The sequence below is a fragment of the Emydura macquarii genome, unplaced genomic scaffold, assembly GCF_026122565.2.
Source record: "Emydura macquarii macquarii isolate MOO-44397 ecotype Brisbane River unplaced genomic scaffold, CSIRO-AGI_Emac_v2 contig_629, whole genome shotgun sequence".
NCBI classification, from domain to species: domain Eukaryota; kingdom Metazoa; phylum Chordata; order Testudines; family Chelidae; genus Emydura; species Emydura macquarii.
The window spans coordinates 5,175,885-5,203,012 of NW_027130766.1; the positions used below are offsets into that span (position 1 = coordinate 5,175,885).

The following is a 27,128-nucleotide window of genomic DNA, read 5'->3' on the forward strand; positions in this document are numbered from 1 at the left end:
ACCATTGTGGAACATCAGTGATTTTTGATTGTTTCAGTGTTGATTGCTTCCCCTACACTCATGGGGAGGGTACAAGTACAAACCCTCATCCCATCACAGTTTGAGCACTGGAGAAGGGAACAGAAATCCCTGTTAAGGAGCAATTGTTACGCCTATGCTGTTTGAACTCTGGTGGGTGAAGATTTCTAAGCATAAGCAAGGAGTCCCCAGGTGTTTAGCTTCGATTAGCCCTAAAACATATAAAGCTTACATATTATAGCAGCTATTCTCATCTTTTGGAACCTAAGACTGTATCTCATTTATGTGTGTATGTTTACGTGCTTTAACCTTGTAAATAACTCTCTTATTTCTTTCTCCTAATTAACAAACCATTAGTTAGCTTATTATAGGATTGGCTACAAGCGTTGTCTTTGGTGAGAGATCTAGGGTGTACTTGACTGGTCCTTTGGACTGGGAGTAACTTGAATATTGCTGTGATTTTTGGTGTAAGGAATCATCTACCACAAAGGCGAGTTTGCCTGGGTGGCAAGATAGCTCGGAGTGCCGAAGGAGACTGCCTGTGACTCCATCTTAAAGCTGCTATTGTGCTAGAGGAGTTCACAGCTGATACTTGGAATTCACAGCTGATACTTGGTTGGTGAAATCTAATCATAGAACACACATCCAGTTTGGGGTTTGTAACAATCTGCCCTGAGGTTGGCACCCACGTTCGTGAGTCACTCCAGACAGCTTGACACTAACAATGTCCTATTTCTCCAGTGCCTTTCCTACTAAAGGATACCAAAGAACTGCACAGGGTTTGGGCTGGGTCCGTGTGGTTAAACTAACGTGTGAGTGGTGTCAGTAAAGTCAATGGGACCACTTCTGCTTGTCACCCAGGGAAAGGTTGACTTTTCTGATCCGCACAGAGCCTGAAAGTTCAGGAATACAAATTAGGAATAATTCTATACAAACAGGGTATCCCTACAATCAGCCTAGGCTAGTTCATGTTTCAGAAGAGATATGGGGATGTAGGATTGTGGGTAAATCTAATTCAATGGCCACTTTTGTTATGGGACTGTGCAAATGCAGGAATGGCATTGAATTTGCATTTATGGCAGTCTGGTTTAGATGGATGGAGACATTGGAGCATGCAAACTAGTTCTTTCTCTGGGCAAGACAATAGGAATAGAAAAGCACATTGCAAGGAGGCAGAATGCAGTTCTCTGCCCTTGCAGGATGTCGGGACAGAGGAGGCTGAACGGCACTGCAGCAGCGTTCTGTTCAAGCTGCAGGAAGGACAATCTGGCTTGCACGGTAATACACACCACTCAGGGCTCCTGTATGCAAGGGACAGACATAGGAGGCTAAATGGTAACACAGAATACACACACAGAGCCCAGTGTTCTGTCTATGCAAGTGGGTAGGTATAGGAGGCTGCATGGTAAACCAAGTATACATACGCCAGAGTGCATCCTGACTACGGCGTGAGTTACAGGCAGCTGCATTTAATTTGCAATTGCATTTCTGCTGCCGTAGCAGCATGCAGGTGTTTGCAGGCTGCAATCCTGAGGCAGGTGAAGCAGGAAGTACCTCAGGTAGTCCCTCTTCCTCTACAGTACAGGCCCCACCCTCCTTACTTCCTCTGTGTGTGTGTCTCTCTCTCTCTGGATCCGTCAGTCTCTGCCCCTCAGTGACAGCAGCAGCAGCAGCTGGAGCTGTGCACTGGGGACTCTTCCCCGCTTTCTTCCCAATGCAGAGGCTGCCCATCATCCCTGAGGAGATCCAGAGGCTCCTTGAAGGTAACCCAATTCTCCCTGCCCTGTCTCTGCTAAATAGGGGAGGAATTTGCTAAAGTGGTTTGCTGAGTGGCTCTGGGAGGAGAAGGTTATGTCTTCCCAACCTGAAGTAGGGGCTGTTCCTTCTGAGGAGGGGACGGGTTCCAGGTCACATAGGTCTTTCCCCCTTCCAGCTGGGGGCTGATGAGATGAGCATGGTCTATCCTGGTGCTTCTGGGATTATTTTAATGTGCCTTGGGGTGATTCCATGTTCGGGGGGGGGAAGGGAATGTGGCCTCAGGAATGGAGCACTGGAGTGAGCCTCAGAAGACCGGGGGTTCCATTCCTGGCTCTGCCACTGACTTGATGTGTGACCTTGGGCAAGTCACTTCACTGCTGTGTGCCTCAGTTTCCCCATCTGTAAAATGAGGCTAATGACACTGAACTCCTTTGTAAAGTGCTTTGAGATCTACTGATGAAAATCACCATGTAGGAGATGGGTGTTACTGTTGCATATTGAGGGGCGGGCTAGTTTTGTAGGGTAGTGGCACTGGTGGGGTGTTGATGCTGTGATGTGGGCTGAAGCTCCCCCTAAGTGTCATGCAACCAGCTTTGGATAGAACATCAGCGCCTCACAGCATGATGGCTTCTCAGTGCAGCGGGGACATGCCCATTTGGCACATTGCAACATTAGGGTGCAATGAAAAGGTTTGCCCCGTTGAGACACATTCCCAGTTAAGTAGCAACTCTAATGGAAACAGTGGGCTTCCAATCCTTCTAGGAGACTGAAAATTGCACGTGCTTTAATTTCCGCCTCTGGTTATGTACATAGTGCTAAACCTCCTACTGCTAAGAATCCTAACTGATGAACCTACCCGGAGGTTGGCAGCTGGCAATCTTGACCTTTTTAGGTACATAACCACAGCAGCATGATGTGTGTGGGTGTTTCTAAATCTCTTTTCCTTTATGTCCTCACATGTGTCAAGGGACTCTTATTCTTCTGTTGATTAAAACAGATGAGTCGATTGAGCAGTTACAATACTAACCCATTCTACCTGCAGATCTTAAAGCACACTACAAACGTGACCCGGTTAGCTCTTTACAAACATTAGTGATAATGATCTTACATCTATAAGACACTGTAATATGGTGAATAAAGGCTCTGGGAAAGATTTCTCACGTCTAGAGGTTCAGTTCCAGTGCCAGGGATGGATATATGTTATCTCCATGCTTAGCTATGCCTGCTGCACCTTATTCCCGACTTCTCTTATCCCTGCTGTTTGGGCCCTGGGTGCTTAACTTGAAATCTGAGGGTTTTTTAAAAAAGGGGGGGAAAGGCAATTAAGAGTTGTTTCAGATCTTACACCTGCTCCTGAGTTTCCCTGCCAACTTGTGTGGTTTAATGATCCCTTTTGCTATTTCTCTCCCTGTTATGGTGTGACAGAGCCACACAAATGTTGAAGCGAACTGTGCACAAATTAAGACTCTCTCCCTTTAATCCAGAGCCCTGCTAACATGCCTGCCTTGCCACACTCACCACACTTCCGGTGCTGGACCTTCTGAGCAAAACCTGCTTTACCATGCACCTCTCCACTCCACAACTAAATGTGAACTGCCAAGTCTCAATGGTTTTTACACCATGCATATGTACATTGTGATTGCCGCCTCCCACTATCATAAAAGTGGGTGGATGGTAGAGGGGTGAGTCATTTGTGGTAGTTTGAATGTCTGTGCATGAGATTGGGCCATTGTCTTGGTTGGCTTTTATCATCTTTTGGTTTTCTGTTGGGAAGACACCTACGAGCTAAGAGCACTGACTTTCTCCCCTTCTGGGACATGCAAAGCTTTTCGCGCTGGGATCTGCACGTTTGAGAGAGAGAGAGTGTAGTGTACAGGCCTGTCAAAGCTCAGTTTCAAATGCTTTGTGTTTTCCCCCAGCTGTAGGTGTAAATTTCCTCTTCTCTATTTTTAATCATGGGGCTGCCATGAAGTTTGCCCCTTTCACATTTTTGATGTGCAGCACTTTATTGTTCAGAGCTGACACTTTTGTAAACAACTCATTTCTGCACCTGCCACCTCCCTTTAACTTAGATTATTTTCTTGTTAGCTGACTGTTTTTAATTGAAGTCTTCAGATCTCCTTCTAAAGCGGAGCCTTTGTTTGCTGACAAGTATAGCAGGCTATGAATGGAGATTAATTGCATGTCACACATTTCTGTATCAAACTTGCTGTGTCTTAACAATCTGTACAGTCTTCAGGCCTTCCTGTACGTAAGGAGGTTTCCAGCTATGCAGGCTAGGAAGAAGGGTGCTTAGGCTCTTTCTGTGTTTGCAAAGTGTATCATCAAGAGAGTTTATTTAAAATAAAGATCAGGATAAGACACCAACAACGTACTGAGCTTTAGACAGTAATGTCCCTCTCCTGGTATTGAAGGTGGTCCTTTATACTCTGCTGGATAACTCAGGGATGCCTCAGTGCAATATATAATGCACAAGAATGGCTAATGAATGGCTTGTTAGTGACAGTGGTGGTGGTAAACTTCCAACCACGGTGGGCTCAAAGCTATCTTGCATTCTCTCTCCAGAGTTAGGCACCGATCCTGCAAATGCTTAAGCATGTGCTTAACTTTACACCTCTGAGTAGCCCCACTGAAGCCCTTACTCATTATTATCACTGAAGCATTATTCGTGTGAGTAAAGTTAAGCCCCAAACCTGCAGACACTGATGCTGGTGCTGAAGTTTTTACTGAAGGGATGTTGTCCAAGTTGATTGGCCCAAAGTCTAACCTCCCTCCACAAAACCGTTTTATCTTGAGATTTAATTGTTCCTTTCACACGTTGGTTTCTTTTTCGCCACTGCTTTCAAACCTAGGCCTCAGTGGGATTTAAAAAAAAAAAAAAATCCCCATTTCTCAGCAGAGTCACTGTGCTGTTTGGTTTGCAGACATCCGGGTGATGGGGCCATACGATGGTGCATCCCCCAATTGCCCCCAGCCAGTTGGCCCTGTTCTTGTGAGCTGTGGGGTCCAGAAGCCTGTTTCTGCTGGCATGCGGGCACCAGGCAGAACGGAGCAGCTGGTGCAGCATGCTTGTGTGTCTGCACCTGCAAAGCACAACAAAGCTGGTGGGGTCTAATTTCAGGACAAGCAGCCTTGACGCTGTTGTCCCTTTTTCAAATTCTCTTTAACCCTTCATCCTCCCTGAAGGAGATAGTATCACTGGACTCTCTCATGTCAGGGAGTTCAGGGTTAAAGCTTGAAACTGAGTGTTAACGCTGAAAACTCAAGGCTGATGTTTCTGGCTCTGCCCAGACTGTCCTGCCTCAGGAGTCAGAAAGCAGGTGAGACTGAGATGGCGTAGTATTCAGACCACTGCAGCAGGGCAAGATGAAGGCGGCTGCGTAACCTCAGTTCTGAGTTTCGGCTCCTTTGTGGGTTTTGAATCAAACTTTTGACCAAACCCTTCTGATGTGCTAGTTGGGTGGATTTAGTCATGAGCAAAAGGGCCAAGAAACACTGTGTTTTAACTTGCAGATTTAATTTCCTTATAATCCTTTTGTTTTGGGGAGGCAAATTTGATCCTCCAAAATTATGGATGCCCCAAGTTCTGTAGATCCTGAACCATTCATGCTGAAGTTCAGTTTTTCCATGCTACTCTCTGGACTCCCTGGTTTCTGTTGTCACTGTATTAGCAGCTGCCTCCAGTTCCCTCCTGTTCCCATTTGGATGGGCTGGGCGGTGGGAGTGATGTGGCAAGAGGAAATCAGTATCCGAGAATGTCAATGGCATCAGCATTCACCTGCCTGGATAAATCCTTGCAACTCTTTGGGGAAACCATAGCTCTGAGTCAGTGAGTAACGTCTGGGTAAGAACTGTAGTTGGATTTAAGTGCACAGATATAAGTGCTGTTATGTGCCCTCGGATATCTAGGCCCTGGGATAGTAGAGAGAGAGACACATGGTATTTTAAAACCTTTCATCCCCCCCATTATTGAGTGCTGATTAGTGCCTACAATTTAGTGCCACTATTATGTTATTTACTACCTGGACTTTACTAGCTGTGACATAATTTTATGACCCTGTGCATCTCCCACCGGATTAACCGCGATCTCCTTTGCAAACACCACTGAAGCGCTTGATGAAATTTCAACTTTTTTTTTTTTTTTTTTTTTTTTTTAAAGCTGCAGGAAATGAGAAGGAGAGTCCTGTAAACTTTCAGAGTGGATCGCAGAGAGCAATCTATAAACATCAAGAATATTACATTACAGCTAAGCAGTAAAACTAACATCAGAGTGATTTACTCTTGAGCTGCTTACATATTGCTCTTCCTGATCCACTTTGAAAGTTTATGGTCGGGCTTTCTTTTTCATTTCCTGATGCTATAAACATAGCAGATGGCTCTGAAAGGGGGCTTGCTGTAGCTTGCAGAAGTGAGTGTGGTTTTATTATAATTTATCCTGCAGCTGATCCACACAAACGTCCAAGTAAGTAAATACCATATTACAGCTAATCTCATACTCATGGAGTTCATCTGCCCTTAAAAATGACAGAGTATTTATATTTTTATGAAGGTGGCACGGGCTTTTTGTTTTTTTGTCTCCACTCGTGTTAGTTACGGAAATATGGCTCATACAATCGTTTTCCCTTAAGTCTTTCTTCATGACCCATTTCTGCTGTGCTGTTTATAGGGAAATGAGTTGACTTGTATATAATAAATTGCCCACTATTGTCCCCCATCCCCTAACCTTTGTCTACTGCTCTGTCCTTAGGCTGTGAGCTGCTCAGAGCGGGGACTGTCCTTCATAGTATTTGGGAAACACCTAATACATAGCTGGCATTACCAGAAGTCCTCAGGCTTCTGCCTGACTTGACAGATGGCATTATAGGGCATCTCATGGGCTAGTGATACCATGCCTCTGTGGCACAAGCTAAATTCGGACCCTTGTAGGAAAGGACCAATGATCCCAGGGTGAGGGGGCTTGCCTGGAATTTCAGAGACCTAGATTCAGCTGCCTGCTCTTCCACATACCTCCTGGGTGGCCCTGCCCAAGTCATTTAATTTCTCCGGCCCAGATCTTCGAACATATTTAGGTGCCTACCTCCCACTGATTGAAATAGGAGTTAAGCACCTGAATACTTCTTTGAGGATCTGGGTCTCGGTTCCCCATCTACAAAGTGCAGACAGCAGCACTTCCGTACCTCAAAGGGGTGTTTGGAGGCTATAAATAGACTAAAGATTGTGAGGGGCTCAGATACTAGGGTAAAGGGGGCCGTATACCTAAGGCAGACAGAGGAAAGCTGCCCTAAGCAGGGGTTAACAAGACACAGCTGCTTCTCTCGACTAATTGTGGGATAAAGGAAGGCAGCTGTGCTCTTACCAGGATGCTGTCAGGGAAAGCAGGTGGGTCATGTTAAGCCTTGTTCTGATAGAAGTGGCTGCCCTGGAGACGTGATGGGGGGGGAGAGGATTGTGATAGGAAAGAGGAGAAAGAAGCTAGCCAGAGAAGGTGGGAAGAGCATGGATTTGGCGTAAGCTTGTTTGTTAACTTGAGTGGAGTTGGTTGGTGCCTGGAAATGAATGGCTTCAGTTGAATGAATCCAACCCAGGAGGGAACTCTTTGCTTCAGAAACTAGAAGTGATGTGGGCTGAGACCACTTGTTTTTAACCATTGTTTTTGGTAATAAATCCCTGAGTCCTGTTTGCTGGCTGCTTCAAGACAGGCCGGAATAGCACCTGCTTTTCTGGCTGCTGGTATGTGACCCAGGGTATCTCGCTGGGGTTGTTCTTCCTCTGGACTTAGATACACGCTTCACCCCTAGACCATGATTTCCATTCTAAAGTGTTCTGGTAACTTCAGCACTCTTTTAGTGAACCTTCAAATGTGTCACAGAGCAGGTGGTAGAAGGAAATTAAGGTTGATGAGTTAGACAGAAAAGGATATTCCTCTCATGCCGTTTTGATTTTGAGCACATGCTACGCACTTGCAGGTGGAGTACTTAATTTTTTAAAGAGCTGTGCAAGCTTCTAGGGTGTACTAGAGAGAAAGTACTGCTTTTGGGAGCTAACTTTCCTCTAGCAGCAGGGTAAAGGTTTGGAAGCCTTGGAGGCAGGATATTAAACTCTCATTAGTGTCACAGTTAGGGGCATGCTAGATCTTGTGTAGGCCGATACACCAGCTACTTACATCACTATGGCTTTGATTCTAATCTTTGCTTCACCAGTATCAGCTGGCAGCAACTCTGTTGAAATGCATGGCATTATATTGGCATGAGATCAGAACTGGGGGTGGTGAGCAATCATTCATTTTTGAGCTCTCTGGAAGGAGAGCAGATAGCCATGCAAATAGAAGATATTTGATCATAAATCACAAAACCGCGGGAATAAGTATTAGCTGAGATAATTTTTGCTTGTGAAAGTATTTTTTTTTTCCTGGTGAGTTATCCTAGCTCATCTAAAACAAGAACACACAATTTGCTGGGTATTGTAATATTTCACATGAAACAGTTTGTCTAATAGTGGAAATGAGTTCCTCCAAACACATGTAGTTTGAAGTTTAATGCTTATCTTTTTACTCTTTTGTGCCTACCGGATCCCGTCAACTAAACAAAGTTATAGTTTATCTTGTATTATTGTATATTTCCTGTAACCATGAGGAGGAGCATACAAATTTATATTGAACTTGACCACAGATAACCCATTGTTTGCTGCTTGTCCCTTTAAAGATAAGCTTTGTTCTGTGTTTTTCATACTATTGGTTTTTTTGTTTTTGTTTTTTATTTCCTTGAAATGTAGGTGGCTATCCAGCCCCTGCATTTTGGATCTGAATCCAAATGACCTAGCAGCTCTTCCTTCCTCTCTGTTTACCGCGGAAACCCTCTTTCACCAGATATCTGTAGATCCATCGGGTCTGAGACAGGGCAGCTTACATAAGTGTTAAGCAAAAAGCAGATGTGAATCCATGCAGAGGGACTCAGTGTCCCATACATGGGGCCTTTTTCCAAAGGAGCAGTCGATTCACTGAAGCAGTGGGTGTGGTTTTGGGTCAGCACACGGCATGAAGACACATGGCCAAGATGTAGGAACTTCATACCTCCCCTAATCCTGCAATATCCAGCAGTGAACTGTCTGCTTAGGGACCCTGTGCCGTATCAGCATCCTGGGGCTCAGGAATCTCTCTCCCTCAGCTCTATTCAGTTGCACCCAAGCTCATGCTTCTTGCTAATGTTGTGCTTGCTTTGCGACCAATCCTGTTCCTATTGACGTCGATCGGTGCTTTGCCACTGATTTCAATAGGAACAGAACTGGGCCCTTTGTGAGCAGCGGGTCCAAAACATTTGTATTCAGCTTCCTATTTCATTTCCCATTCTTTTTTTCCTTTGTACTTTTTTCCATTGTGCTCTTTCTCTCTCAGCCCTACCGCATCCCCAATTTGTAACTTTGGATATGTCTACACAGCAAAAGCTGTGTACAGGCTGAGCAAGCCAGAATCCAGCTAGGGTAGGGTGACCAGATAGCAAGTGTGAAAAATTGGGACGGGGGGTGATAGGCACCTATATAAGACAAAGCCTCGAATATCGGGACTGACCCTATAAAATTGGGACATCTGGTCACCCTAAGAGTGGGTAATAATGGAAATGGAGACCGTGCTGGTTAGCAAGCCAAGGACATATCCAGGGTCCATGTTGTGCTTTTACTACCCATGCTGAAGCCATGTTATGCTGTCTTCCATGCTGTTGTTACCTGTGCTAGCTGGGCAGACATCCCCTTCATTCTTTATGCTGATCCTCATCTTGTTTCGCTTCCCCAGTCATGTCCCTGCCCCCTCCCCCGCCCCACCACGGCCGCCCCCTTCCGTTTCAGCAAGTTTCTTCATGGTTCCTTCTTGTTTTTTTTCTGGTGAGTTATCCTAGCTCATCTAAAACAAGAACACTGCTTATATCGATGCAGTTTTGCAAACCTGGTTCCAGAGGCCGCTCAAAACAATCTGCTGCCTTAGGCAAAATTTCAGTCTGCCACCCAACTCCTAGAACGGAGGCTCTCAACCAGAGGCTTGCGTCAGACTTTCAGGGGTTGAGACAACGTCAAGCCTTCTGATGGTTCAGTGATTATGGTAGAAGTGGGGGGGGGGCAAGCCCTATGTTGCAAGGCCACTTCATCCAGTTTGGTCTGGCTACCCTTCCCAATATGACTGGACAGTGGGGGGGGGCGGAATGCAGTGGCCAAGCCAGGCCAAATTTGAGTGAGTGCCATTGTGACCTGGCCCACAGGGTCACAGCAACACCCAGGTTGGGTTGCCCCTGCTGTCCTAGGCGTTTGCCTGTAGCTAAAATTGCTCCTGCCTCATTCCTTTTCTGTCTGGGATCGCTTGTAATAGTTATCGACCCTCTCCAATAGAAACCAGACTTTGTCTTTAGCGTAAGCTGTTTGATCATGTGCTTCCAGATGTTTTCAGTGGACCATTATGCATATTTTTCTTACTTGAGAGCAAGTTTCGTCCTCATCTAATTTTTGTTCCCACCCGTGTAGCTTCCTGACAGTTGTAACTTTCTTCCCTAACAGATGCTGAAGGCTACCTGGTGGATGGGCTGCAGAATGAGGATCTGAGCTCCAGAGCGAGAGACCAGAGAGAGGCGATTCTGGTCGGCTTCCAGCAAATCAAGGCCAGGTTTGTGTTTTCTGTACTACTTTCCGATGGGAGCAGAATCGCCGGGGTTCTAGACTCAGACTAGCAAGACTCCAAGTGCGTAGCACCTCGCCTTGGTAGCCACAGCAGGGCATTGAGGGGCGCTTCCAAAAGTGCCGTTAGCTAATGAGCAAGTAGGCCCAGACCCATAAAAGGTATTTCAGCAATCAGCTCCTAACTTGTATTCAAATCAATGAAAATTAGGTGCCAAATGCCCGTGTGGATCTGGGCCTTAATAACTCCACCTAAAAACTTCCATCTGCAGCTCAGCCGTGCCTGTTCTCTGAAGGAGCAGCTGTATGAACCTCTGGGTGTCTGCTGCATGTCCTGCTCTTGCGCTGACAAATAGTGCACGGGAGTTTAAGTTATGCACTGTCTGCAAGAACGTGTGTGTGAGGCGAGCTACTTCCTGCCAATATTTTTGTGGCTATGATCCATTGTATTCTAGTGTGAGCTCTTTAGGGCATGGAGGATGCCTTATTTTGTGTTTGCACAGCTCCCACCTAGCTCTTGTGTAGCACTTTTAATCAGTAGATCTCAAAGTCCTTTATAAAGGAGGTCAATATCATTAGCCCCATTTTAAAGATGGGGAAACTGAGGCACAGGGAAGGGAGGGACTTGCCCTGGGTCACCAAGTGGTAGAGTCAGGAAATGAGCTTACGTCGCCTGAATTCTAGTCCGTGGCTCTACCCCCTAAATCACACTGCCCTTCTTATGATACTGGTGGTGTCAGAAACAAATCATACAATGAATATTCGTCCTTAATGGAGGTTTTGAAAACAAGCCTGAATATTGATTTATGTGAATAATTTCTCTTCCTCATACAAAATTGAAAGAGTGACCATCTGCCCACCCTGCTGACCTGTTGCTAAAGGTGTGTGTTTTATATGTGGTTTAAATTAGAGATGCAGGCCAGGCCTTAATTCCCAGGGGTGTTTACTTCCTGGGTTTTGACCTTTTACAGGGACGAGGGTACCATCTGTCAGGTCTAGGTCTGAATTTGGATTCCAGGATCCCTAAAACTTAGAGGATAGTTGGGTTCAGGACTCTGGCACAAGACCAGAGTGTGAAATGAATGAATTACTCTCTGTGGGGTTTTAAAGAAACGTGCGCTGTGTTGACTTGCTGAGGGAGATAGAGTCAGGGAGGGCTAAGATAGAAAAGGCAATGGAAGATGAGTTCTGCTCTGGTTTTCAGATGGAGATATGCTCCAGGACTCAGTGATAGTCCTGTCTTTATAAGATATGAACCGTGGCACGGGGGAGTTAAGATCTGATGATAAAACTCAGGGGGGTGACTGGTCTAAGCATCTAGTTTAAATAAAACTGCAGCCGGTCCCTGAGAAGCAGCGTGTTTTATCCTTTGGAAGGGCACAGCCGGATTCTATTCCCTACAGTCCCGCTGAAGAACTTTGCAAGATGCCCTGCTGTATCTTAATCGATCTTTCCTGCTGGCTAATTAAGCATCAGTTTTATTCAGCAACTCGGGACTGTGTAATTATCAGCCTGGGCTGCCCTGAATAATTGAAGCAAGCTGAATGCTGGAGTAGACAGGAGCCTTCAGAAAACGAGGCTACAACATCTGCAGTGGAGGGGTGGTGTGGAAAAGAATGTCCCTCGATATTCGAAAAGAAGATGCTTACCTTTTCTCAGATCAGTCTAACAAGCTGGCAGTTCTCACTTTAAGCACCCCCACCCTGTTAGCAGCTATTCACCCTGCTGGGAAAGAGACAATTGGGTAGGAGTACCAACTTAAGCATTCAGAAGTCATGAGTCAGGTGTCCCTCCTCCTTCCCCTCTCCCCCAAAAAATCCCTGTGAGATTGGCTTAAAAATCATGGGGGGGGGTTATAAATAATAAATTTGGGGTTCTCTTTGGTCTTCTGATGCGAGTGTCTTGAAGTGTCACATCTCGGTCCGTCTTTCTGCGACCCTGAGGGCAATAAATTCTCCTAGTCTCTCTCTCTTTATTTTATTTATTTATTTATTTATTTTTCACATACTAAAATTCTAAGGGTCGGGGGTTTTAAAAATACCAAATAGCTTGAGACTCCAGATAACGTTGTGCTGGATTATTCTGCTCGTTTAGTGAAGCAGGTGGCTTGCTACCCGATCAGGACATAAAGGAAGCAGGATTGGGGGAAGCGAGAATCTAGGGTGTGTGCTGAGCACTGAATGCGCTTTATGCTAGGGTTTAAAAGAAAGTAACCTATCAACATGCTAAAGACTCTGATGCAGCCTTGGCAACGTAGCAGGGAATGTGCATGGTGTTCCCTTCTCCATATGTGAAGTACATACGTAGCCCACTCGGGCTGTCTTTGAAACCAGTGTAAAACTGGCCTTGGCATTAAGAGGAGCCAGTCTTTGGAATTGGCTTGTATGGAGCCAGAAGCAAGAAAGCAGCCGCCTCAGAGCAGAGGCTGCAATGCAGCGGTAGTTTCCTAGTGTTCTTTTCTTGCTTGCTGGTGGTTGGAGAACAGAGTGTTTGAATGTCGCTGTTCTAACCTGAAGCTTTAAGAATAGGATTTGTGGTAGCAGCTTACTGTAATAATCATCTTCTTCTTTAGAGTATCTAAACAGATGTTCTCAAGGCACGTCACAGGTTAGCCTCTTCGGGGAGTTTGCTGTGGTTTTTGTGGTATGTATTCAGGAAGTCATCAGCAGTCACATTCAGGAAGCATCTGCATCGGCACAGGCATCGTTCTTTCTGCTTTTCACTTCTTTGTATCATGCAACAGTACGCTGTGTGTAGAATTTCATAATTCGGATGTGTAATGGAGATAAGTAACCTGCTCAGCCATGAGGGGGGAGAGACATCCCTGAAAGGGAAGGGCCTCTTACAGTGTGATTATTCTGAGCCAGGCTTAATAGCTGTTCCTGTAACTTGGCCTTCAGGTTTTTATCCTGCTGTGCTCCCAATGGTCTAATATTGTCTTCAATGGGAGGTTTGCCATTGACTATAACGTGCATAGGGTTGGGCTTTATGTCTGCATAGGCTGCCTCGTGCGGAGATACAGTAGCAGTCGGTAGGGAATAATACTGTAATTACCTGGGAAGCAGTTTGTGGTATCTTTGTTTGAAATCCACTATTAAAAGTGTTCTAGGCAATGGTGGAGGGGCTGTTGCCATGTGACTGAGTTATGTGGGACTGCACCCTTTTATTTTAAGAAGGCATTTGGCTATTTAAAGGGACTGTCATGTTGAAATGTTGTTAAAAAAAAACAAACAAAAAACCAAACCACGCTATATTTGGATCTTTCTTCTGCCTCTCACATACACGTGTACACACTCACCATGTCTGATGGTTTCACAGTCATGTTTTCCTATGTCTATTTTCAATCACTCGCCTCTGTCTTCTGCGTGCAGGATCCACAAAGACAAAAGCTACAGAACGACTTAAGAGCTTAGCCACATAGGCCCATATCCTCAAAGTTGTTTAGGTGCTGAACTGCCAAGGGAGTTGGGTGCCTGAATATCTTCGAGGATCTGGGCCTGAGTCCTTGGCAGATGGAGTAGGACCTCCAGAACCTGCCCAGTGCTCTCGCTGAGAGCTGAGTTCTGGTCTTCCTCAATCTTCTATAAGGAGTTCGTTGAACAAGGTTCCTGAATTTCACTCTCCTGGAGTATCTGTGTGTTCTTCTGCCAGTACCCTTAGTCGTAGGAGTTCCTGGCAAATAGTTAATTGTTCTGGAAGCAAAGTATTTGTTTGTGGTGGTTGAAATCTGCTTGAAAAGCAGCTCTTGGGAGAAAGAGAGGAGGAATTCTGCTCTTTTTCCCGAAACCCCTCAGCTTGTTTTGGGGGCCTGTTGGCGCTGCCAGTTTCTTTCAAAGCTGTTTGCTGAGAACATCAGGCTTACCTCTAGGCTGTTTTGTGTACCTTAACAATGGCCATTTGCAGGATTAGCGCCAGATGTCCGACACCTGGGAAGAATTGGACACATGACTCCACTCAAGAACACATAGCCCTTTCCTGGTCCTTTGGGAAGAACAGTAAGCAGAAAACTGTCTAAATGCTGAAGTGAGGGCATCTATCAGCAAGGAGACCTTTTCTTTCCAGGGTGGGGGTAGGAAATAAGATTTATTATTAAAAATGGGGATAGATGGGATCATTGAGGAGCTTCCTGAGCCAGTCAGTCATCTAAACTCACTGTTGGAAGGGACGTTTGCAGCCGAAGGAAACTAACTCTGGCTTGTTGTTTCTTGATGAAACGTAATCCTGTTAAAGTAGAGCCAGGCAGACCAAGGCAAGAAATGGAGTGAGAGGTTTAAATAACGGTGAGCTTGACACTCTCGGAAACAAGGAACCAACATGTATGCAGCAACGCTACCTTCGACCTGTCCCGCCGTGCCTAAACGCTGATGCGGCCTGGGACCCGTTCCTGCTAGTAGTACTATGAAGAGCCTTATTTTGTAGCATGGCTACCACAGGTGGGAGCTTTAGCAAAGATGGGGGTACTTGAAATATGTCTACATTGCAGCTGGGAGCGAGCCTTCCAGCCCTAGTAGACAGACTGGCGCTAGCTGGGATGGAGCTGGTGAGCTAAAAATCACCGCATGGATGTTGCTCTGAAGCCTACCTGCGTCCAAATTTGGGTGGCTAACCTGAGTCTGCACTGGAGCAGCTGTGTCCACATTGTTCTTAGCGCTCCAGCTTAAGTCTGTCTGTCCAGGCTTGGAGACTCATTCCCAGCTGTACTGTAGACCTACTCAAGGAAGCCTTTGGCATGTTAACTGATACGTTTGCCCCACTAGCCTGAGTCTGTTGATCTGGGCTGGGGGAGTTGCTCCAAAATGCTGTGTAGAGGTACCCTTAAGGGTGCAGGGACTTAAAAAAAAAAATAAATTAAAAAAAAAAAGTTTCCTTTACATGATAAAACTGGTTTTAAAACTTTCGGCAATATTTTTTTTTTTTTTTTTTTTTTTTTTGCAAAAATTCCCCTCCCCTTTTTTCCCCCCACCCGCATAACTTTTTTTTGATACTGCTTTTTATTTTTAGCCAGTTTTTATAGAGTGGCTGAAATCTCAATCCAAAATTAAAAAAAAAAAATGTTTGTGAAAGCTTTCAAAAGCTTTTGTGCAAAAATTTTTTTGATCAGCTGTATATAGTAGCTTATTAAACGACCAATTTTTAAAAAAGACCTCCCTGGAACATGTTTCGCAAATATCCTGTGTACCTTAAAATATAAACACCCCGGGAATTTTTAAAATAGGGATTATCAACAAACTGATCTGTCATGGACTTCTTGTGCCCCCAAACTCCCATTGTCTTACCTATGAGTTTCGGTAGTTCAAGGAATTAATAACAGAATCCAAACTCTTAAGTCATTACTCCAGACATTCAAGCATTTGAGAGGCAGTGTGGTCTAGTAGATAGGGCATTTGAGTGGGAGTCAGAACACTGGGTTTGAGGATAGGTGTATCTTTATATAGTGCCTGGAACTACAGTATAATCAGCGCCCTTAAATGTTGCTGTAATAATTATACGTGTTTTGAATGATCTCTTTACACAGCAGATCACAATGGCTTGCTCCGTTGTTTAATAAATACATATTAAGGCAGGTATTTCTCTTTCAGTGCAATACAGTCCCAGAGCTTTGATTGTGCACATGGCCACATCTAACCCCTTAGAATGATAGTTTCAAGGAGTGTGTCAGCACACTTTAGCTAGCATAATCCTTGAGTGTTAGGCTGCTTTTCAACGCTTAAATGGGCTGGATACATCCCCTGTGGAGTTACAGAAGGGATACATTTGACCCAATATGTGTGTTTTGTTTTTCTTTTAATTGGGACTTCAGTATTCTTAACAGTGTCCTTGACAGATTTTTGGCAGGATATTCTACAATCTACTACATAAGTATCTTTAGAATTGTTCACCCATCATCTTAAACTTCCCACTGACTGTTCTAGAGCTAAACTGAAATGTGGTCAGTCTCGCTTCAGTTCAGTTACATCAGGGTGAACTTGACCCCATCTGAGGAAAACTGTTACAGCAGGTTTATAAAGGTGTTTATAACAGACTTCCAAAGGGCCATAGCAGAGCTAGTGGGCACTGCTCTAATAAACTTCTAATCAGATTAGCTGCATCTGTTATCTTAATTTGCAATCTTGTTTTAAAGTTTTGAAATTAGAGTGAAAGAGACTGCAATTTCAGGGTAATTTTGCTTCATTAGTGTAACTGCACTCTATGTAATTTTCACCAGTGTTAGGCTCATTATCCTGCATAACATGCAATATCAAGATAAAAGGGAGTTTAAGAATGTGACCTGGTAGTCAGGCAGATAATCGAGCTCTGCACATTACCTTCAAGGCTGGACTGGCCCCACTGCATTGTCTTTAATTAGCCAAAGCGCTGTTTTTCATCTGTCACTTACTCAGGAGGCTGAAATTTGTTTCACTTGGTGGTGGGATTTTGTTCAGCATGAGCACTCGCTCTTCAGCTTCATTTTAACCACGGGATACGGATTTGTTTTACAAGGTACCTGAAAAGTCTCTTGTCACCCTATAAATATCTAACCGCTCTTGATCTGTATTTTCTGTCTCTGATGCAAACCATCTTTGGTGCATGCATGTGGAGAAAAGCATTTGCAAAGGAATTCCTTCCGTTTTTGCAGTGTCAACATTAATACTAACCTATAATTTTTTAAAACTCTGATATCGTATAGAGTTTCTGTTTTTAACTTGTGAACATCCTGCAATCTATTTGGCGCTGTACATGGGGAGACGACGAAGGATGGCTGTCCTGCTTAGACATCTTAGAGCCAAATTCAAACCAGGTGCAACCTGATTGATTTATACCCGGTATGAATTTGGCCTCTCCACTCTTCCAGTAACACCGTTTGGTGCCTTCCGGGTTATGATCCTTTCAGAAATTTGCATAATTTGCTATTCCATCTGATAAAATTACCTCTGTTTCCCATCCATTTCCTTATGGGTGCATTGTTAATCTGAAACCTGAGGACTGTAAATGATGGAGACTGGGTAACCAGAGTCTTTTCAGAGCTGCTGCTGTTTCTGTAATGTTTAGCTGAGAAATGCATTTGAAGTGGTTCATAGGCTGACCTGGCTAATGATGAGCTCCCAGATTCCTCCCCCCTCGTCTGCATTTTTTTTTCTCTGCCTGAAATCTTGTTCAGCATTGATTTCTCCCCCCCCCCCCCCAACATTAAAAACCAAGAAATATTGTGCACCAAACAAATTAGACTTCGCTTTGAAACATCTATTTAATATCATCTGTGGTGATGTTAGTGTTCTTAATTGGACGAGAAAATGCAGGAAATTTGATTGCAAGCTGGCTGTATTTTATGGTTCCTGCCAAAAATGAGTCTGAGAGGAAAGTGGGGGTTTATATTTATAGACCTTTTAAGTCCAGAAGAGAGCATTATGATCATCAAAACAAAGCCCTTGCACAATACAGGCCACAGAATTTCAGCCACTGATTCTTGTATCTTGTCCAACAGCTTTGTCGATTTGACTCATTCTTTAGCAATGTGATCTTTCACGTGCAGCATCAGCTGGGGAGTGGGGTCTTGTCCAGCAACTCACAGGATCAACTCTGGCAGACAATGGGAGTGGAGGGAGCCTATCAGTAATCTTAGCACCAGTTCTGATCTTGCCTTGACTGGGGAGAACCGGAAGTAGCTCTGTTTAAGTCAATGGAATTACACCAATGTAAGGTTTCGTCTTGTGATTAAAGTACTGGATTTGGACTTTGGAAATGTGCATTCAGTTCCTGGCTCTGCCACTGACCTGCTGTGTGACTGAGGGCGTGTCACTTCCCTTCTCTGTGCCTCAGTTTTCCCTTCTGGAAAGTGGGGCTAATGATACTGACCTTTGTGAAGCACTTTGAGATCTACTGTTGAAATCCTCTAGCTAGGAGCTAGGTGGTGGTGTTAAATGACATTAGGGACCTATATATAGGCTCGGCAGAAGTAGATTTTTATCCCTAAATTTCACCATACACTCTCAAAGTGATGAACAAATATTACTCTTGACATCAGAATTTAGAGAAAGGCAAAGTAAGAAAAAACTTATTAGAGTTTTGATTTAAGGCTATGTACGTCATATGTTTTGACACATGATGTTGACAACTTGTTTTAATGGTTACAACACTGTAAGTTGTTGAATCTCAACAACTGCTGTCACTAAATAATTATTTATCTCCTCCATAATTTCCTGTGACCATTCAAATTGATAAAAATAAGCATTGTTCTTACCTGTTGAAATGATTTTTTGAAAAAATGAATGCTCCCAACCCTAACTATATGGGAGTTGAGCTCTCTTGAAAATCTGATCATTCAGTTTCCCATCTGCAAAACAAAGACAATGCTTCTTCATTTCCACTCTGTTCATCATGCCGATTTAGGGTGCAAGCTCTGTGGGACAGGGACTGCCTCTTAGATGTATACACAGCTAATGGGGCCCTAGTTGTGCGTAATAAATTAGATTCAAGCCCTGTATGTCTTTCAGGAGCAAAGTATAAACACTTCCAGGAAAGTGACGTTTATGTATAAGTTTGCACGATCAGCGCATAACCTCATTGGCTATATGATTATGGGGAAATGTTTTTATTTAAATAGAACAAAGTAGTCAAATCCTCCTGTCAAGTGCAATCCACATACCACTTCTTTCCCAGGTGTGTGTCTGGTGGACGTCGCCCATCTGCTCAAGGTCTAAATAATAACCATGGTTAGGGTTTTCCCCTAGGCTGGATTGCCAGTGACCCTGGGTTTTTTTAGCCTTCTTCTGCAATGTAGAGTACAAGTCATTTGCTGGTTTGAACTAGAGTAAATGGTGGATTCTCTGTAACTTGAAGTCTTTATATCAAGATTAAGAACATAATAATGGCCACACTGGGTCAGATCAATGGTCCATCTAGCACAATATTCTGTCTTCTGACGGTGGCCAGTGCCAAATGCTTCAGCAGGAATGAACAGAACAGGGCAATTATCGAGTGATCCATCCCTTGTTGTACCGAAGATCTCAGTAGCTCAGCCAGAAGTTATGGCCCTATTACAGGAGTGGGTGGCTGAGGTTCTGTGGCCTGCCATGTGCTAGAGGTCAGACTAGATGATCTTTGATGGTCCCTTCTGACCTTACAGTCTGAAACAGGGGGAAGAGAGTGGTATATGGCAAGCTAACACGGGGGGCGGGAATGTTCATGGGAGATCTTTGTTAAAATTTTGGCAGTGCGTCACTAGTTCCTTGGTTTTATAATGGAAATCAGATCTTTTTCTGGGTTAGACCTTTGATTTACGTGTCACATCAAAGTTCTTGTAATGGAGATTTTTTTTAAAAAAAGTTTCTTTTACAGCCCAGACACTAAATCATTTGACAAGACTCTTCTCTTTCTTCCCCGCCTCTTCCTCCCTCACAGCTGTAATGTAGATTGCTCCTTCCCATTTTTTTTTCCAGAGCTCTCAGCAGTGCATTGCAGTATCTTTCCTTCTTCATAAAGGACCCCCTCCCACTGCTGATGGCTAAACTAAAAATAACTGTTCCCCTTATGCACTCTAAGTGGGAACAAAAATAACCATGCTAAATAAAACAAATAGGACCCATGAGGACAAATGGTGTTTAATGTCTTGTGAAACCGAGGAATTGTCAGCCAAAGCTGAGTCTTTGGGCCTGATTCTGATACCTCACTAGTGAGTGATTGAAGTGAGTTAATTCCCTCGAATACAGCTGCAGTGGTCTGAGATCAGGACTGGGCCCTTGGTCCTTAATGTATCCCATTGGGTATAGGATTAGAGTGTAATGAGGCAAGTAAAAAACTTAAAATTTTTAAAGTTAATGCTTTATTTGCAAGAAGAAATTGTTGCAACATAATTATTTTCAACCTAAGAAGTTTCCTGTTGGCTCATCTCCCAGGGCCACCAGCCTCCTGGCCCAGGCGAGTGTAACCTCTTGCTGCCTGCTGATGTGGTACTTTTTAAAATTCTGGGAACGCTGACAGGCGTAGTCCACCTGAGAATAAAAATGAAAACTGGCCTTTTGTTCCGCTCTCCTATTGTTTTTCACTGAATGGCAGGAGATGATTTCCCTGACTACTTTGCTAAATTCCTCCTATGGCTCGGCTTCAGTGGTAAAACACCATACTCCACTTTGAGAAGACTGCAAAGATGCTTACAAATACAGTTGTACTTTCTAATGGAGAGAGACCATATTTGACATCCAGGTTGTCAGTAGGCAAATTTTTGAGGGGATTTTCCCCTCACACTTCTCAAATGACTCAGTACATGGTTGGAAAGGGGCACACTGTGATCACCTTTTGAATTCTGCTATCCCCTCTGCAGATGCTTCCATCCAGGGATCTCAAAGCACTCTGCAAATACTGGTAAAGGCATTGAGCAGGTGGTGAAATTCTGTGCAGAGGGTCAGCAAAGCCCCGTGAACCACTTAAATCTGACTTTAAGCCTGCTTTTGAGAATTTAAGTGGCGCATAAGCACTGGGCTAACCCTCAGCACAAAGATTCATTTCACCCAGGCAGAATAAGCAACTTATTCAAAGTCTCACATGAAACAATGGCAGAGCTAGGAATCAGGGCAGAGTCAGGAGATCAAGATTCTGTGTCTAGACTACAAGACCATCTTTCCTCCCTGAATAATAATAATCATTTTTAAAAAAAAACAAAATAAAAAAAAACCTAACTTTCATTCTCTACTTAAACTTTCTAGAGTGAAAATGATCAAAGCATGAGACTAAAAGCATATGTTGATCTGATGAGATTTGAGTTTTCGACTTACTTTACATTTAAAAATTTTTTTTTTATTTTATTTTTTTTTTTTTGTAAATTTGATAAGAGTGAAGCTAATGTAGGATTGCTGGTCCACTAGGAAATGGAACTCAATTTTACATTTTTTTAAACCATTTTACTGTATTAAAAATGACAGAGGTGAGAAACAAAGCTCTTATACTTTTATTGAACTGGAATTGAAAGTGACAGAAAATCGTTTTGGTCCTAGTGCAGTAAATGTTATCACTAAAACATGTTCAGGGGAGATTAGAACAGTCTCTCAAGCACAAGAGACAAAAGTTCACAAAACAAGAACTGGTTTTTTTTTGTTTTGTTTTTTTCCCCTCCGTCCTTGTCTCGGAATCATTAGCTGATCAAGAGACAAAAATATCTCTGCTCTGGGAGGATGCTGAGCCGGGCAAACAGAGAAATGAAAATGTCTCTTCTCTGAGAGCAGTTAGGATTGAGAGGACAGAATGGGCAACTTCCGCTTAGCCCTGTAACAGAGGCTGGTGATGGTAGGAGGGCCATGATGAAAAGCAAGGGCCAAGATTGTCGTGGTGTGAAAAGGCAAACCCCAACAGTGAAACTCATGAAAGGGAAATACTGAGCTGTGGCATACTCTGGGGGGAGAGGATGCTTTTGTAGTTGCTCGCCTATATTTGTTACTCGGGTTGGTTGGTTTGCCGCATCTGCTTATGTCTCTTCCTCTAGATTGTAAACTCTTTGAGACAAGGACCTTCACTTACTGTGTTTGTATTGTGCCTAGCACAATGGGGACCTGACCTAGTTGGCCTTTAGGTATTACCAAAATGTAAACATTTGAATGCATTAAGATAGTGAATATAATCAAATCTTATGCTACAGGGCTTCAGCCTGCAGTGGTCAGGAAGATTTCCTGCATATATATCCCCTCCCCTCCCCCCCAATACACAGTTGACCTGATGAATTCTGGATTATTTTATTATGTTTTTACCTACCTCTGACGTATCAGATTGGATACAACACCAGACTGGGTAGACCAGTGCCCTAAGGTGGCCTAGAGAATCCCCTTTCTTAGATCCCTGGCTGGTTTGTCTTGCTCACGGACAGATTGATTTCCACATTTGGGGTCAAGAAGGAATTTGCCCTTAGGTCAGATTGTCAGGGACCTTGATTTTTTTTCTGCCTTCCTTTGCAGCATTGATGTGGATCACCTGCTAGAACCGTTTGGGCCTCTTTTGTCTAATCAGTGCACGACCAACGCTGGGCCATTGGCGGCACCTCAGTCTCTTCTCTTCTGTTCTCTGCCTCTGGTACACAATAGTTTAGTCTCCCGAGGGATGAAATGCTGTAATCTAACTAAAGTAATTGATTTCAGTAGCGGGTATCTGGATGAAATTTAACATCCTGTGACAGACAGGAAGTCAGAAAAGACGATCAGATGAACACTTCTGGCCTTAAACTCTATGAAATCTATGTTTAATAATGATAGTTGAGGCACAGGATTGGAAACTGGGAAGCCTGTGCTATTCCTGGCCTCTACCTCTGATCTGCTGAGACACCCTGGGCAAATCACTTCACCTCCCTGCACCGTGGGTTCCCATCTGTCAAACAGGATAATAATCCTGACCTAGCTTGCTGGGGTGCCGTGTGTGGCTTGTTGAATTGTTACTGAAGTGTTTTGAGATCTTAGCATGGAAGGTGCTAGAGACATGACGAGTATTGTAAAACTGACACTTGTACCCTTCTTAGTCTGAAAGACGTCAATCTTTCCTGGGATCGAATTTTGCAGAAAAGTCTAACGAGCATGATCAGTGAGCAGCCTTTATTTCTTTCTGAGACTGGCAGCCCTGTGGAAGAGGAATCTTATGACTGATTCAGAAAGACAAATGCGTGCGCGGGTGGTTTGCAACTGTTCTTTTGAATTGCACATGAAAGGAGCAGGTTGGACTTGTTTCTGTCTGCACCTCCTAAAATGGTCAAAATTCAAGGTGCATCACAGTCTGAAACAGCTTTCTTTGTCAGTTAGCTAGTCTGTTGTGCCATGTGGGTTTAATTTGTTTGCTTGGCTCTTTGTGCCTTGGTTTGACAGAGATGTGGAGACAACAGGCTTAGTCCCAGAAGGGAACATAAGGACTTTTCATTTTTTAACAGCAACCCTTCCTCCTCTGATTACTTGTGTCGATGATGAGTTTGTTCTGGAGTCTCTCAGAAAGGAAATCCTGTGGGTAGGGCAATATAAGTGAAATATGGACCACCCCAGCTGAGAGAAATTCCAGGGAGGGGAAGGAGAAGAGGTTGAGTTTGGAGGGACAGATAGATGCTGGTAGAAAAGGTGAGATGACTTCAGATAGGATATGGAGGAGAGATTCCAGAGAGAAACATGGAAAGCGAGTAACATTAATTACACCCTAGAGTTTCTAAAACATCCAGTATATGAAATACTAGAAATAGGGAGCATAAGGCAGGGTTGTGTGTGTCTTTCCAGTATAACACACAGTAGCTTTTTATCACTGATTAAATATTGCAGTCTCTGTTCTAGATGTGATCTCTTCCTCTTCTGCACATGCATTTTGTCCAAAGCAAATGACTGACATAAATATTATGGCCTTCATCAGGATTCTGTTGTTTTCTTATTCATCTGTGTCAGTTGCTTGAATACTTGTGTTAAATCATTTTCTTCATGAAAACTTTTAATGAGGAAACAGATTGGATTTATATATACTTGATTCTTGCCATTAACATTCATAGACCTGGCCCTTTAGAGTGGGCAACCTGTCCGTGAACAGGTCATTCTGGGGCTTGCCCTCCAAAACTGGGCTACTTCAGAGAACTTCCTTGCGTGGGGCCAGTCGTCTTCCCCTATGTTTCAGAGATTTTTATCAGTGCCTTTACCTTTTAAAGCATCCCAAGAGAGAGCTCATCCAAGTATCCATCACCTGTAGTATGGATGAAAGTGGGGGACGAAACAGATGAAGATAGTGTAGTGAATAGGGCACAGAACTGGAAATTAGACCTCGGTTCAGCTTCTGACCTGCAAGTATCCATGTCCTCTCCCATCCTTGTCCTGTCCTGTCGGTTCGGACTATAAACTCGTTAGAGACTGTTTCTCCCGATACTTTTCGAACGGGCGCTGACTTTTGGTTTTGCTGGTGGGTTCCAGCCGGTGGGGCGGCCTGGGAGGAGAAGAGGGCAGAGCGAGGGCAAGGCCTTGGGGGAAGAGGCGGAGTGGTGGGGGGGGAAGAGGCGGATTAAGGGCTGGGGGGCAGCCTCTGGGGAAAAGGTGGATTGGGGGCGGGGCCACAGTCCAGGTGCCAGCAGCTCCCCCCCCCTTCTTGGGAGCTTCTGGCGGTGGCACTCCAAAGGCGGCAGGCTGACACCTCCATCCCGCCACCTGTGCTGTGGCTTGTGGGTGCTGCGTACCCCCTATATTTTTTCTGTGGGTGCTTGAGCCCCAGAGCACCTGGCACCTAGCTAGCCGTTTACTAACTCAGGGGTTTTTGACCCTGGGCTTGTGCCCTCCCTGTGTTCTCAATAAGAGGGGTGTCTCCACTCTATGGCAAAAGGGGGTCCCAATTCGATGGAGAAGTCTTAAGGTGCGTCTGCACAGCAAGTTACTGTGCGGCAAGCCAGGTTGTGACTCTGCAATGCCCCAGCTCGCCGCAGTGAGGTCCTGTGTGCAGTGAAAGTCCCGGAGGGCGGCTCAGCATGCCGTGCTCTGAAGGAACAGTCTGCGAAGCCATACTCTGCAACTTCCACCGTGCTGTAGCAGTGTCTGCAGGGGACGGTCCGGCACAGCAAGCGGATGTGCTGTAGCTTCGTATCCTTGCTTGCAGCGCAGTGACTTGCCATGTAAATGAGCCTGAAAACTATCGCATGAGAGACCTGCAGTGGGATGAGTTTTAACACACTAGGGCCTTGTCTACACTACAAAGAGAGGTCGACTTACAGCCCCCACATTAATTACTGAGGTGGCTGATGTCCACGCTCCCCTCCTTGGAGTCAGTGGTGCACATCTTCACCAGGAGCGTTTCCCCCGACCTACGAGGGGGCAGCGTGGGGAGCTGAGAGCCTGGTCTCAGCTCCGCTGGCAGCTCCTTGCCGGGAGCCCGGCTGCCCCACGGGCTCCCGGCAGGCTTCTCCCCTCTCCACTCCCAGACGGGAGCCTGGAGAAGCCGCACAGCTCTCCAGGGAAGCAGCTGGGCTCTCGATGCCTGGCTTTCTTGTCAAGAATGACAGGCAGCAGCCGACGTAGGGAACACAGTGTCTGCACTGACACGGCGTCGCCCTAACTACACCACCATGAGCTCCACACCTCTCGTTGCAGTGGCTTTATGATGTCGGCATAGCAGGGGAGTTACATCCCTACACAGTTCTATCGTGTAGAGCAGCCCTAACATTTGTGTAGTGCTTGGAGAACCTTGACTGGTCAGTGCTAAAGAAGGGCAAATGATAAGGGCCCAGCAGCAAATGGTGTTTTTTGTCGAATTCATTCTCTTTCTGTCCATGGGCTGTTTGCGCAATGGCACCAGGGGCTACAGATGCCTGGAGGGAGATCTGGTTTCAGTCAGTATGAGGTCCTGTATCTAGGGCAGGTTGGGGTGGAATAAACAGCACAGCTATAAAATGGGGGAGGATACCCCACTGTAGTGGGCGTGGTTACCTTGTCGTGAGTTTATCTAGTTTCCTTATTACTGTTCCTCCATTTTTGCTTTTTTTTTCCCCATGTACTCAAGTGCTGTTGTTACCACAAGGAAGGTGTGAGATGGAGGGTTTTGAAGCCAGGACAGGAGAGATCCTGCAAAAGTCTCTGGCCTTTTAAGAAATGATCCATAATGTGAAAAGATTTAGGAGCCTCTGGAATCGAATCATCCTCTCCAGGGCAAGGAGCTGTGGTGCTGCTGCAGGGTCTTTACACACTGTGGAATCTCGAGAAAGCCAACTAGCTTCTCTTGAGACTCCCCCCTGCATGAAGCACATATTGGGCACCAACTGAATCCCGCCTGTATGTCTGGCACAATTCTCCCCTCCGTCAATGATCCGTCGGAGGGGAATAAATAATTAAGACAATGATGTATGTTTATGCCTGTTCTTTTCTTGCCTTGCAGGTACCACTTGGAATTTCTGCCCCGAGGTGAGTGCAGCTTATCCATTCTCAGGGGCTGGGCTCGTCATAGGTTTGGTTGGGCCCCCGTGCAGAATTCGCAGGGGGAGGGTCTTGGACGGTCAGCATGCGCAACGGCTCGGAGGGGGTGGGCAGACGGACGGAGCTTTGGGAGCAGTCAGCACTGCTTTTCTCCCTGGATTCTGGGGACGGGTCTCCAGAACTGTGTGGCGCTGAGCTGGATGCATGCCCTACACACACCTTGGGCAGGCCCCAGAATGGCTTCTGCAAACGTTTAAGTGGCGTCCAGAGAATGTTGGTTTGCATCAGAGAGGTGGCAGGGTGTAACTGTGTGTGTGTGTGTGTGTGTGTGTGTGTGTTAGTCACCAGTGGACTGGCGCCTCCTGCTGGCAGTCTTGGGGATTAGCTTGAGGCCAGCACCTCCCGTCTGCAACCTGCACACCATCACTGCATCTCTTCCATCCGCCTGCAGCCCTTCGTGCAGCCTCAGGAAGTGCAGTGTCCTCTTAGTGACACGGCTGGAGGAATGAGCCACGATCTGTGTTTTCCCCCTTCTTCCCCCCCGGGGGAGTTTCGCCCCTAGTCCAGCCACTTCTCCAGTGGCGACTGCAGTCAATTGTCCTGCCACTGTCCCTACTACTCCAGGTCCTAGCCCAGGGACTGTGTAGATGGCAGTCACATGCTGCGGGCCCCCTCCAGCTCCTCAGTACATTTCCCTGGGCCACCTCCCTGCAGCCCCAGAACCTTCTTCGCCCTTATCTCTGGGCCTCAGCAGGCCAGTCCAGGCCAGCCAGGAGCAACCTCACTCCCCTTTGCCTGCCCAGCACTGCTCTGTCCAGGGTGCTAACTTTC

The 27,128-nt window shown here is 45.2% G+C and overlaps 1 protein-coding gene across 1 annotated transcript in view; it reads left to right on the forward strand.

Annotated features, from left to right (window-relative positions):
- The first annotated feature begins 1,606 nt into the window (after positions 1-1,606).
- SKAP1 (src kinase associated phosphoprotein 1) overlaps positions 1,607-27,128 on the forward strand; it is a 215,955-nt gene continuing 190,433 nt past the window's right edge. Inside the window, exons 1-3 of the mRNA XM_067541119.1 lie at positions 1,607-1,781; positions 10,315-10,420; positions 26,260-26,285. Coding sequence (XP_067397220.1) covers positions 1,733-1,781; positions 10,315-10,420; positions 26,260-26,285 — 181 coding nt within the window. The 5' untranslated portion in view covers positions 1,607-1,732. The remainder of the gene's footprint in view (positions 1,782-10,314; positions 10,421-26,259; positions 26,286-27,128) is intronic.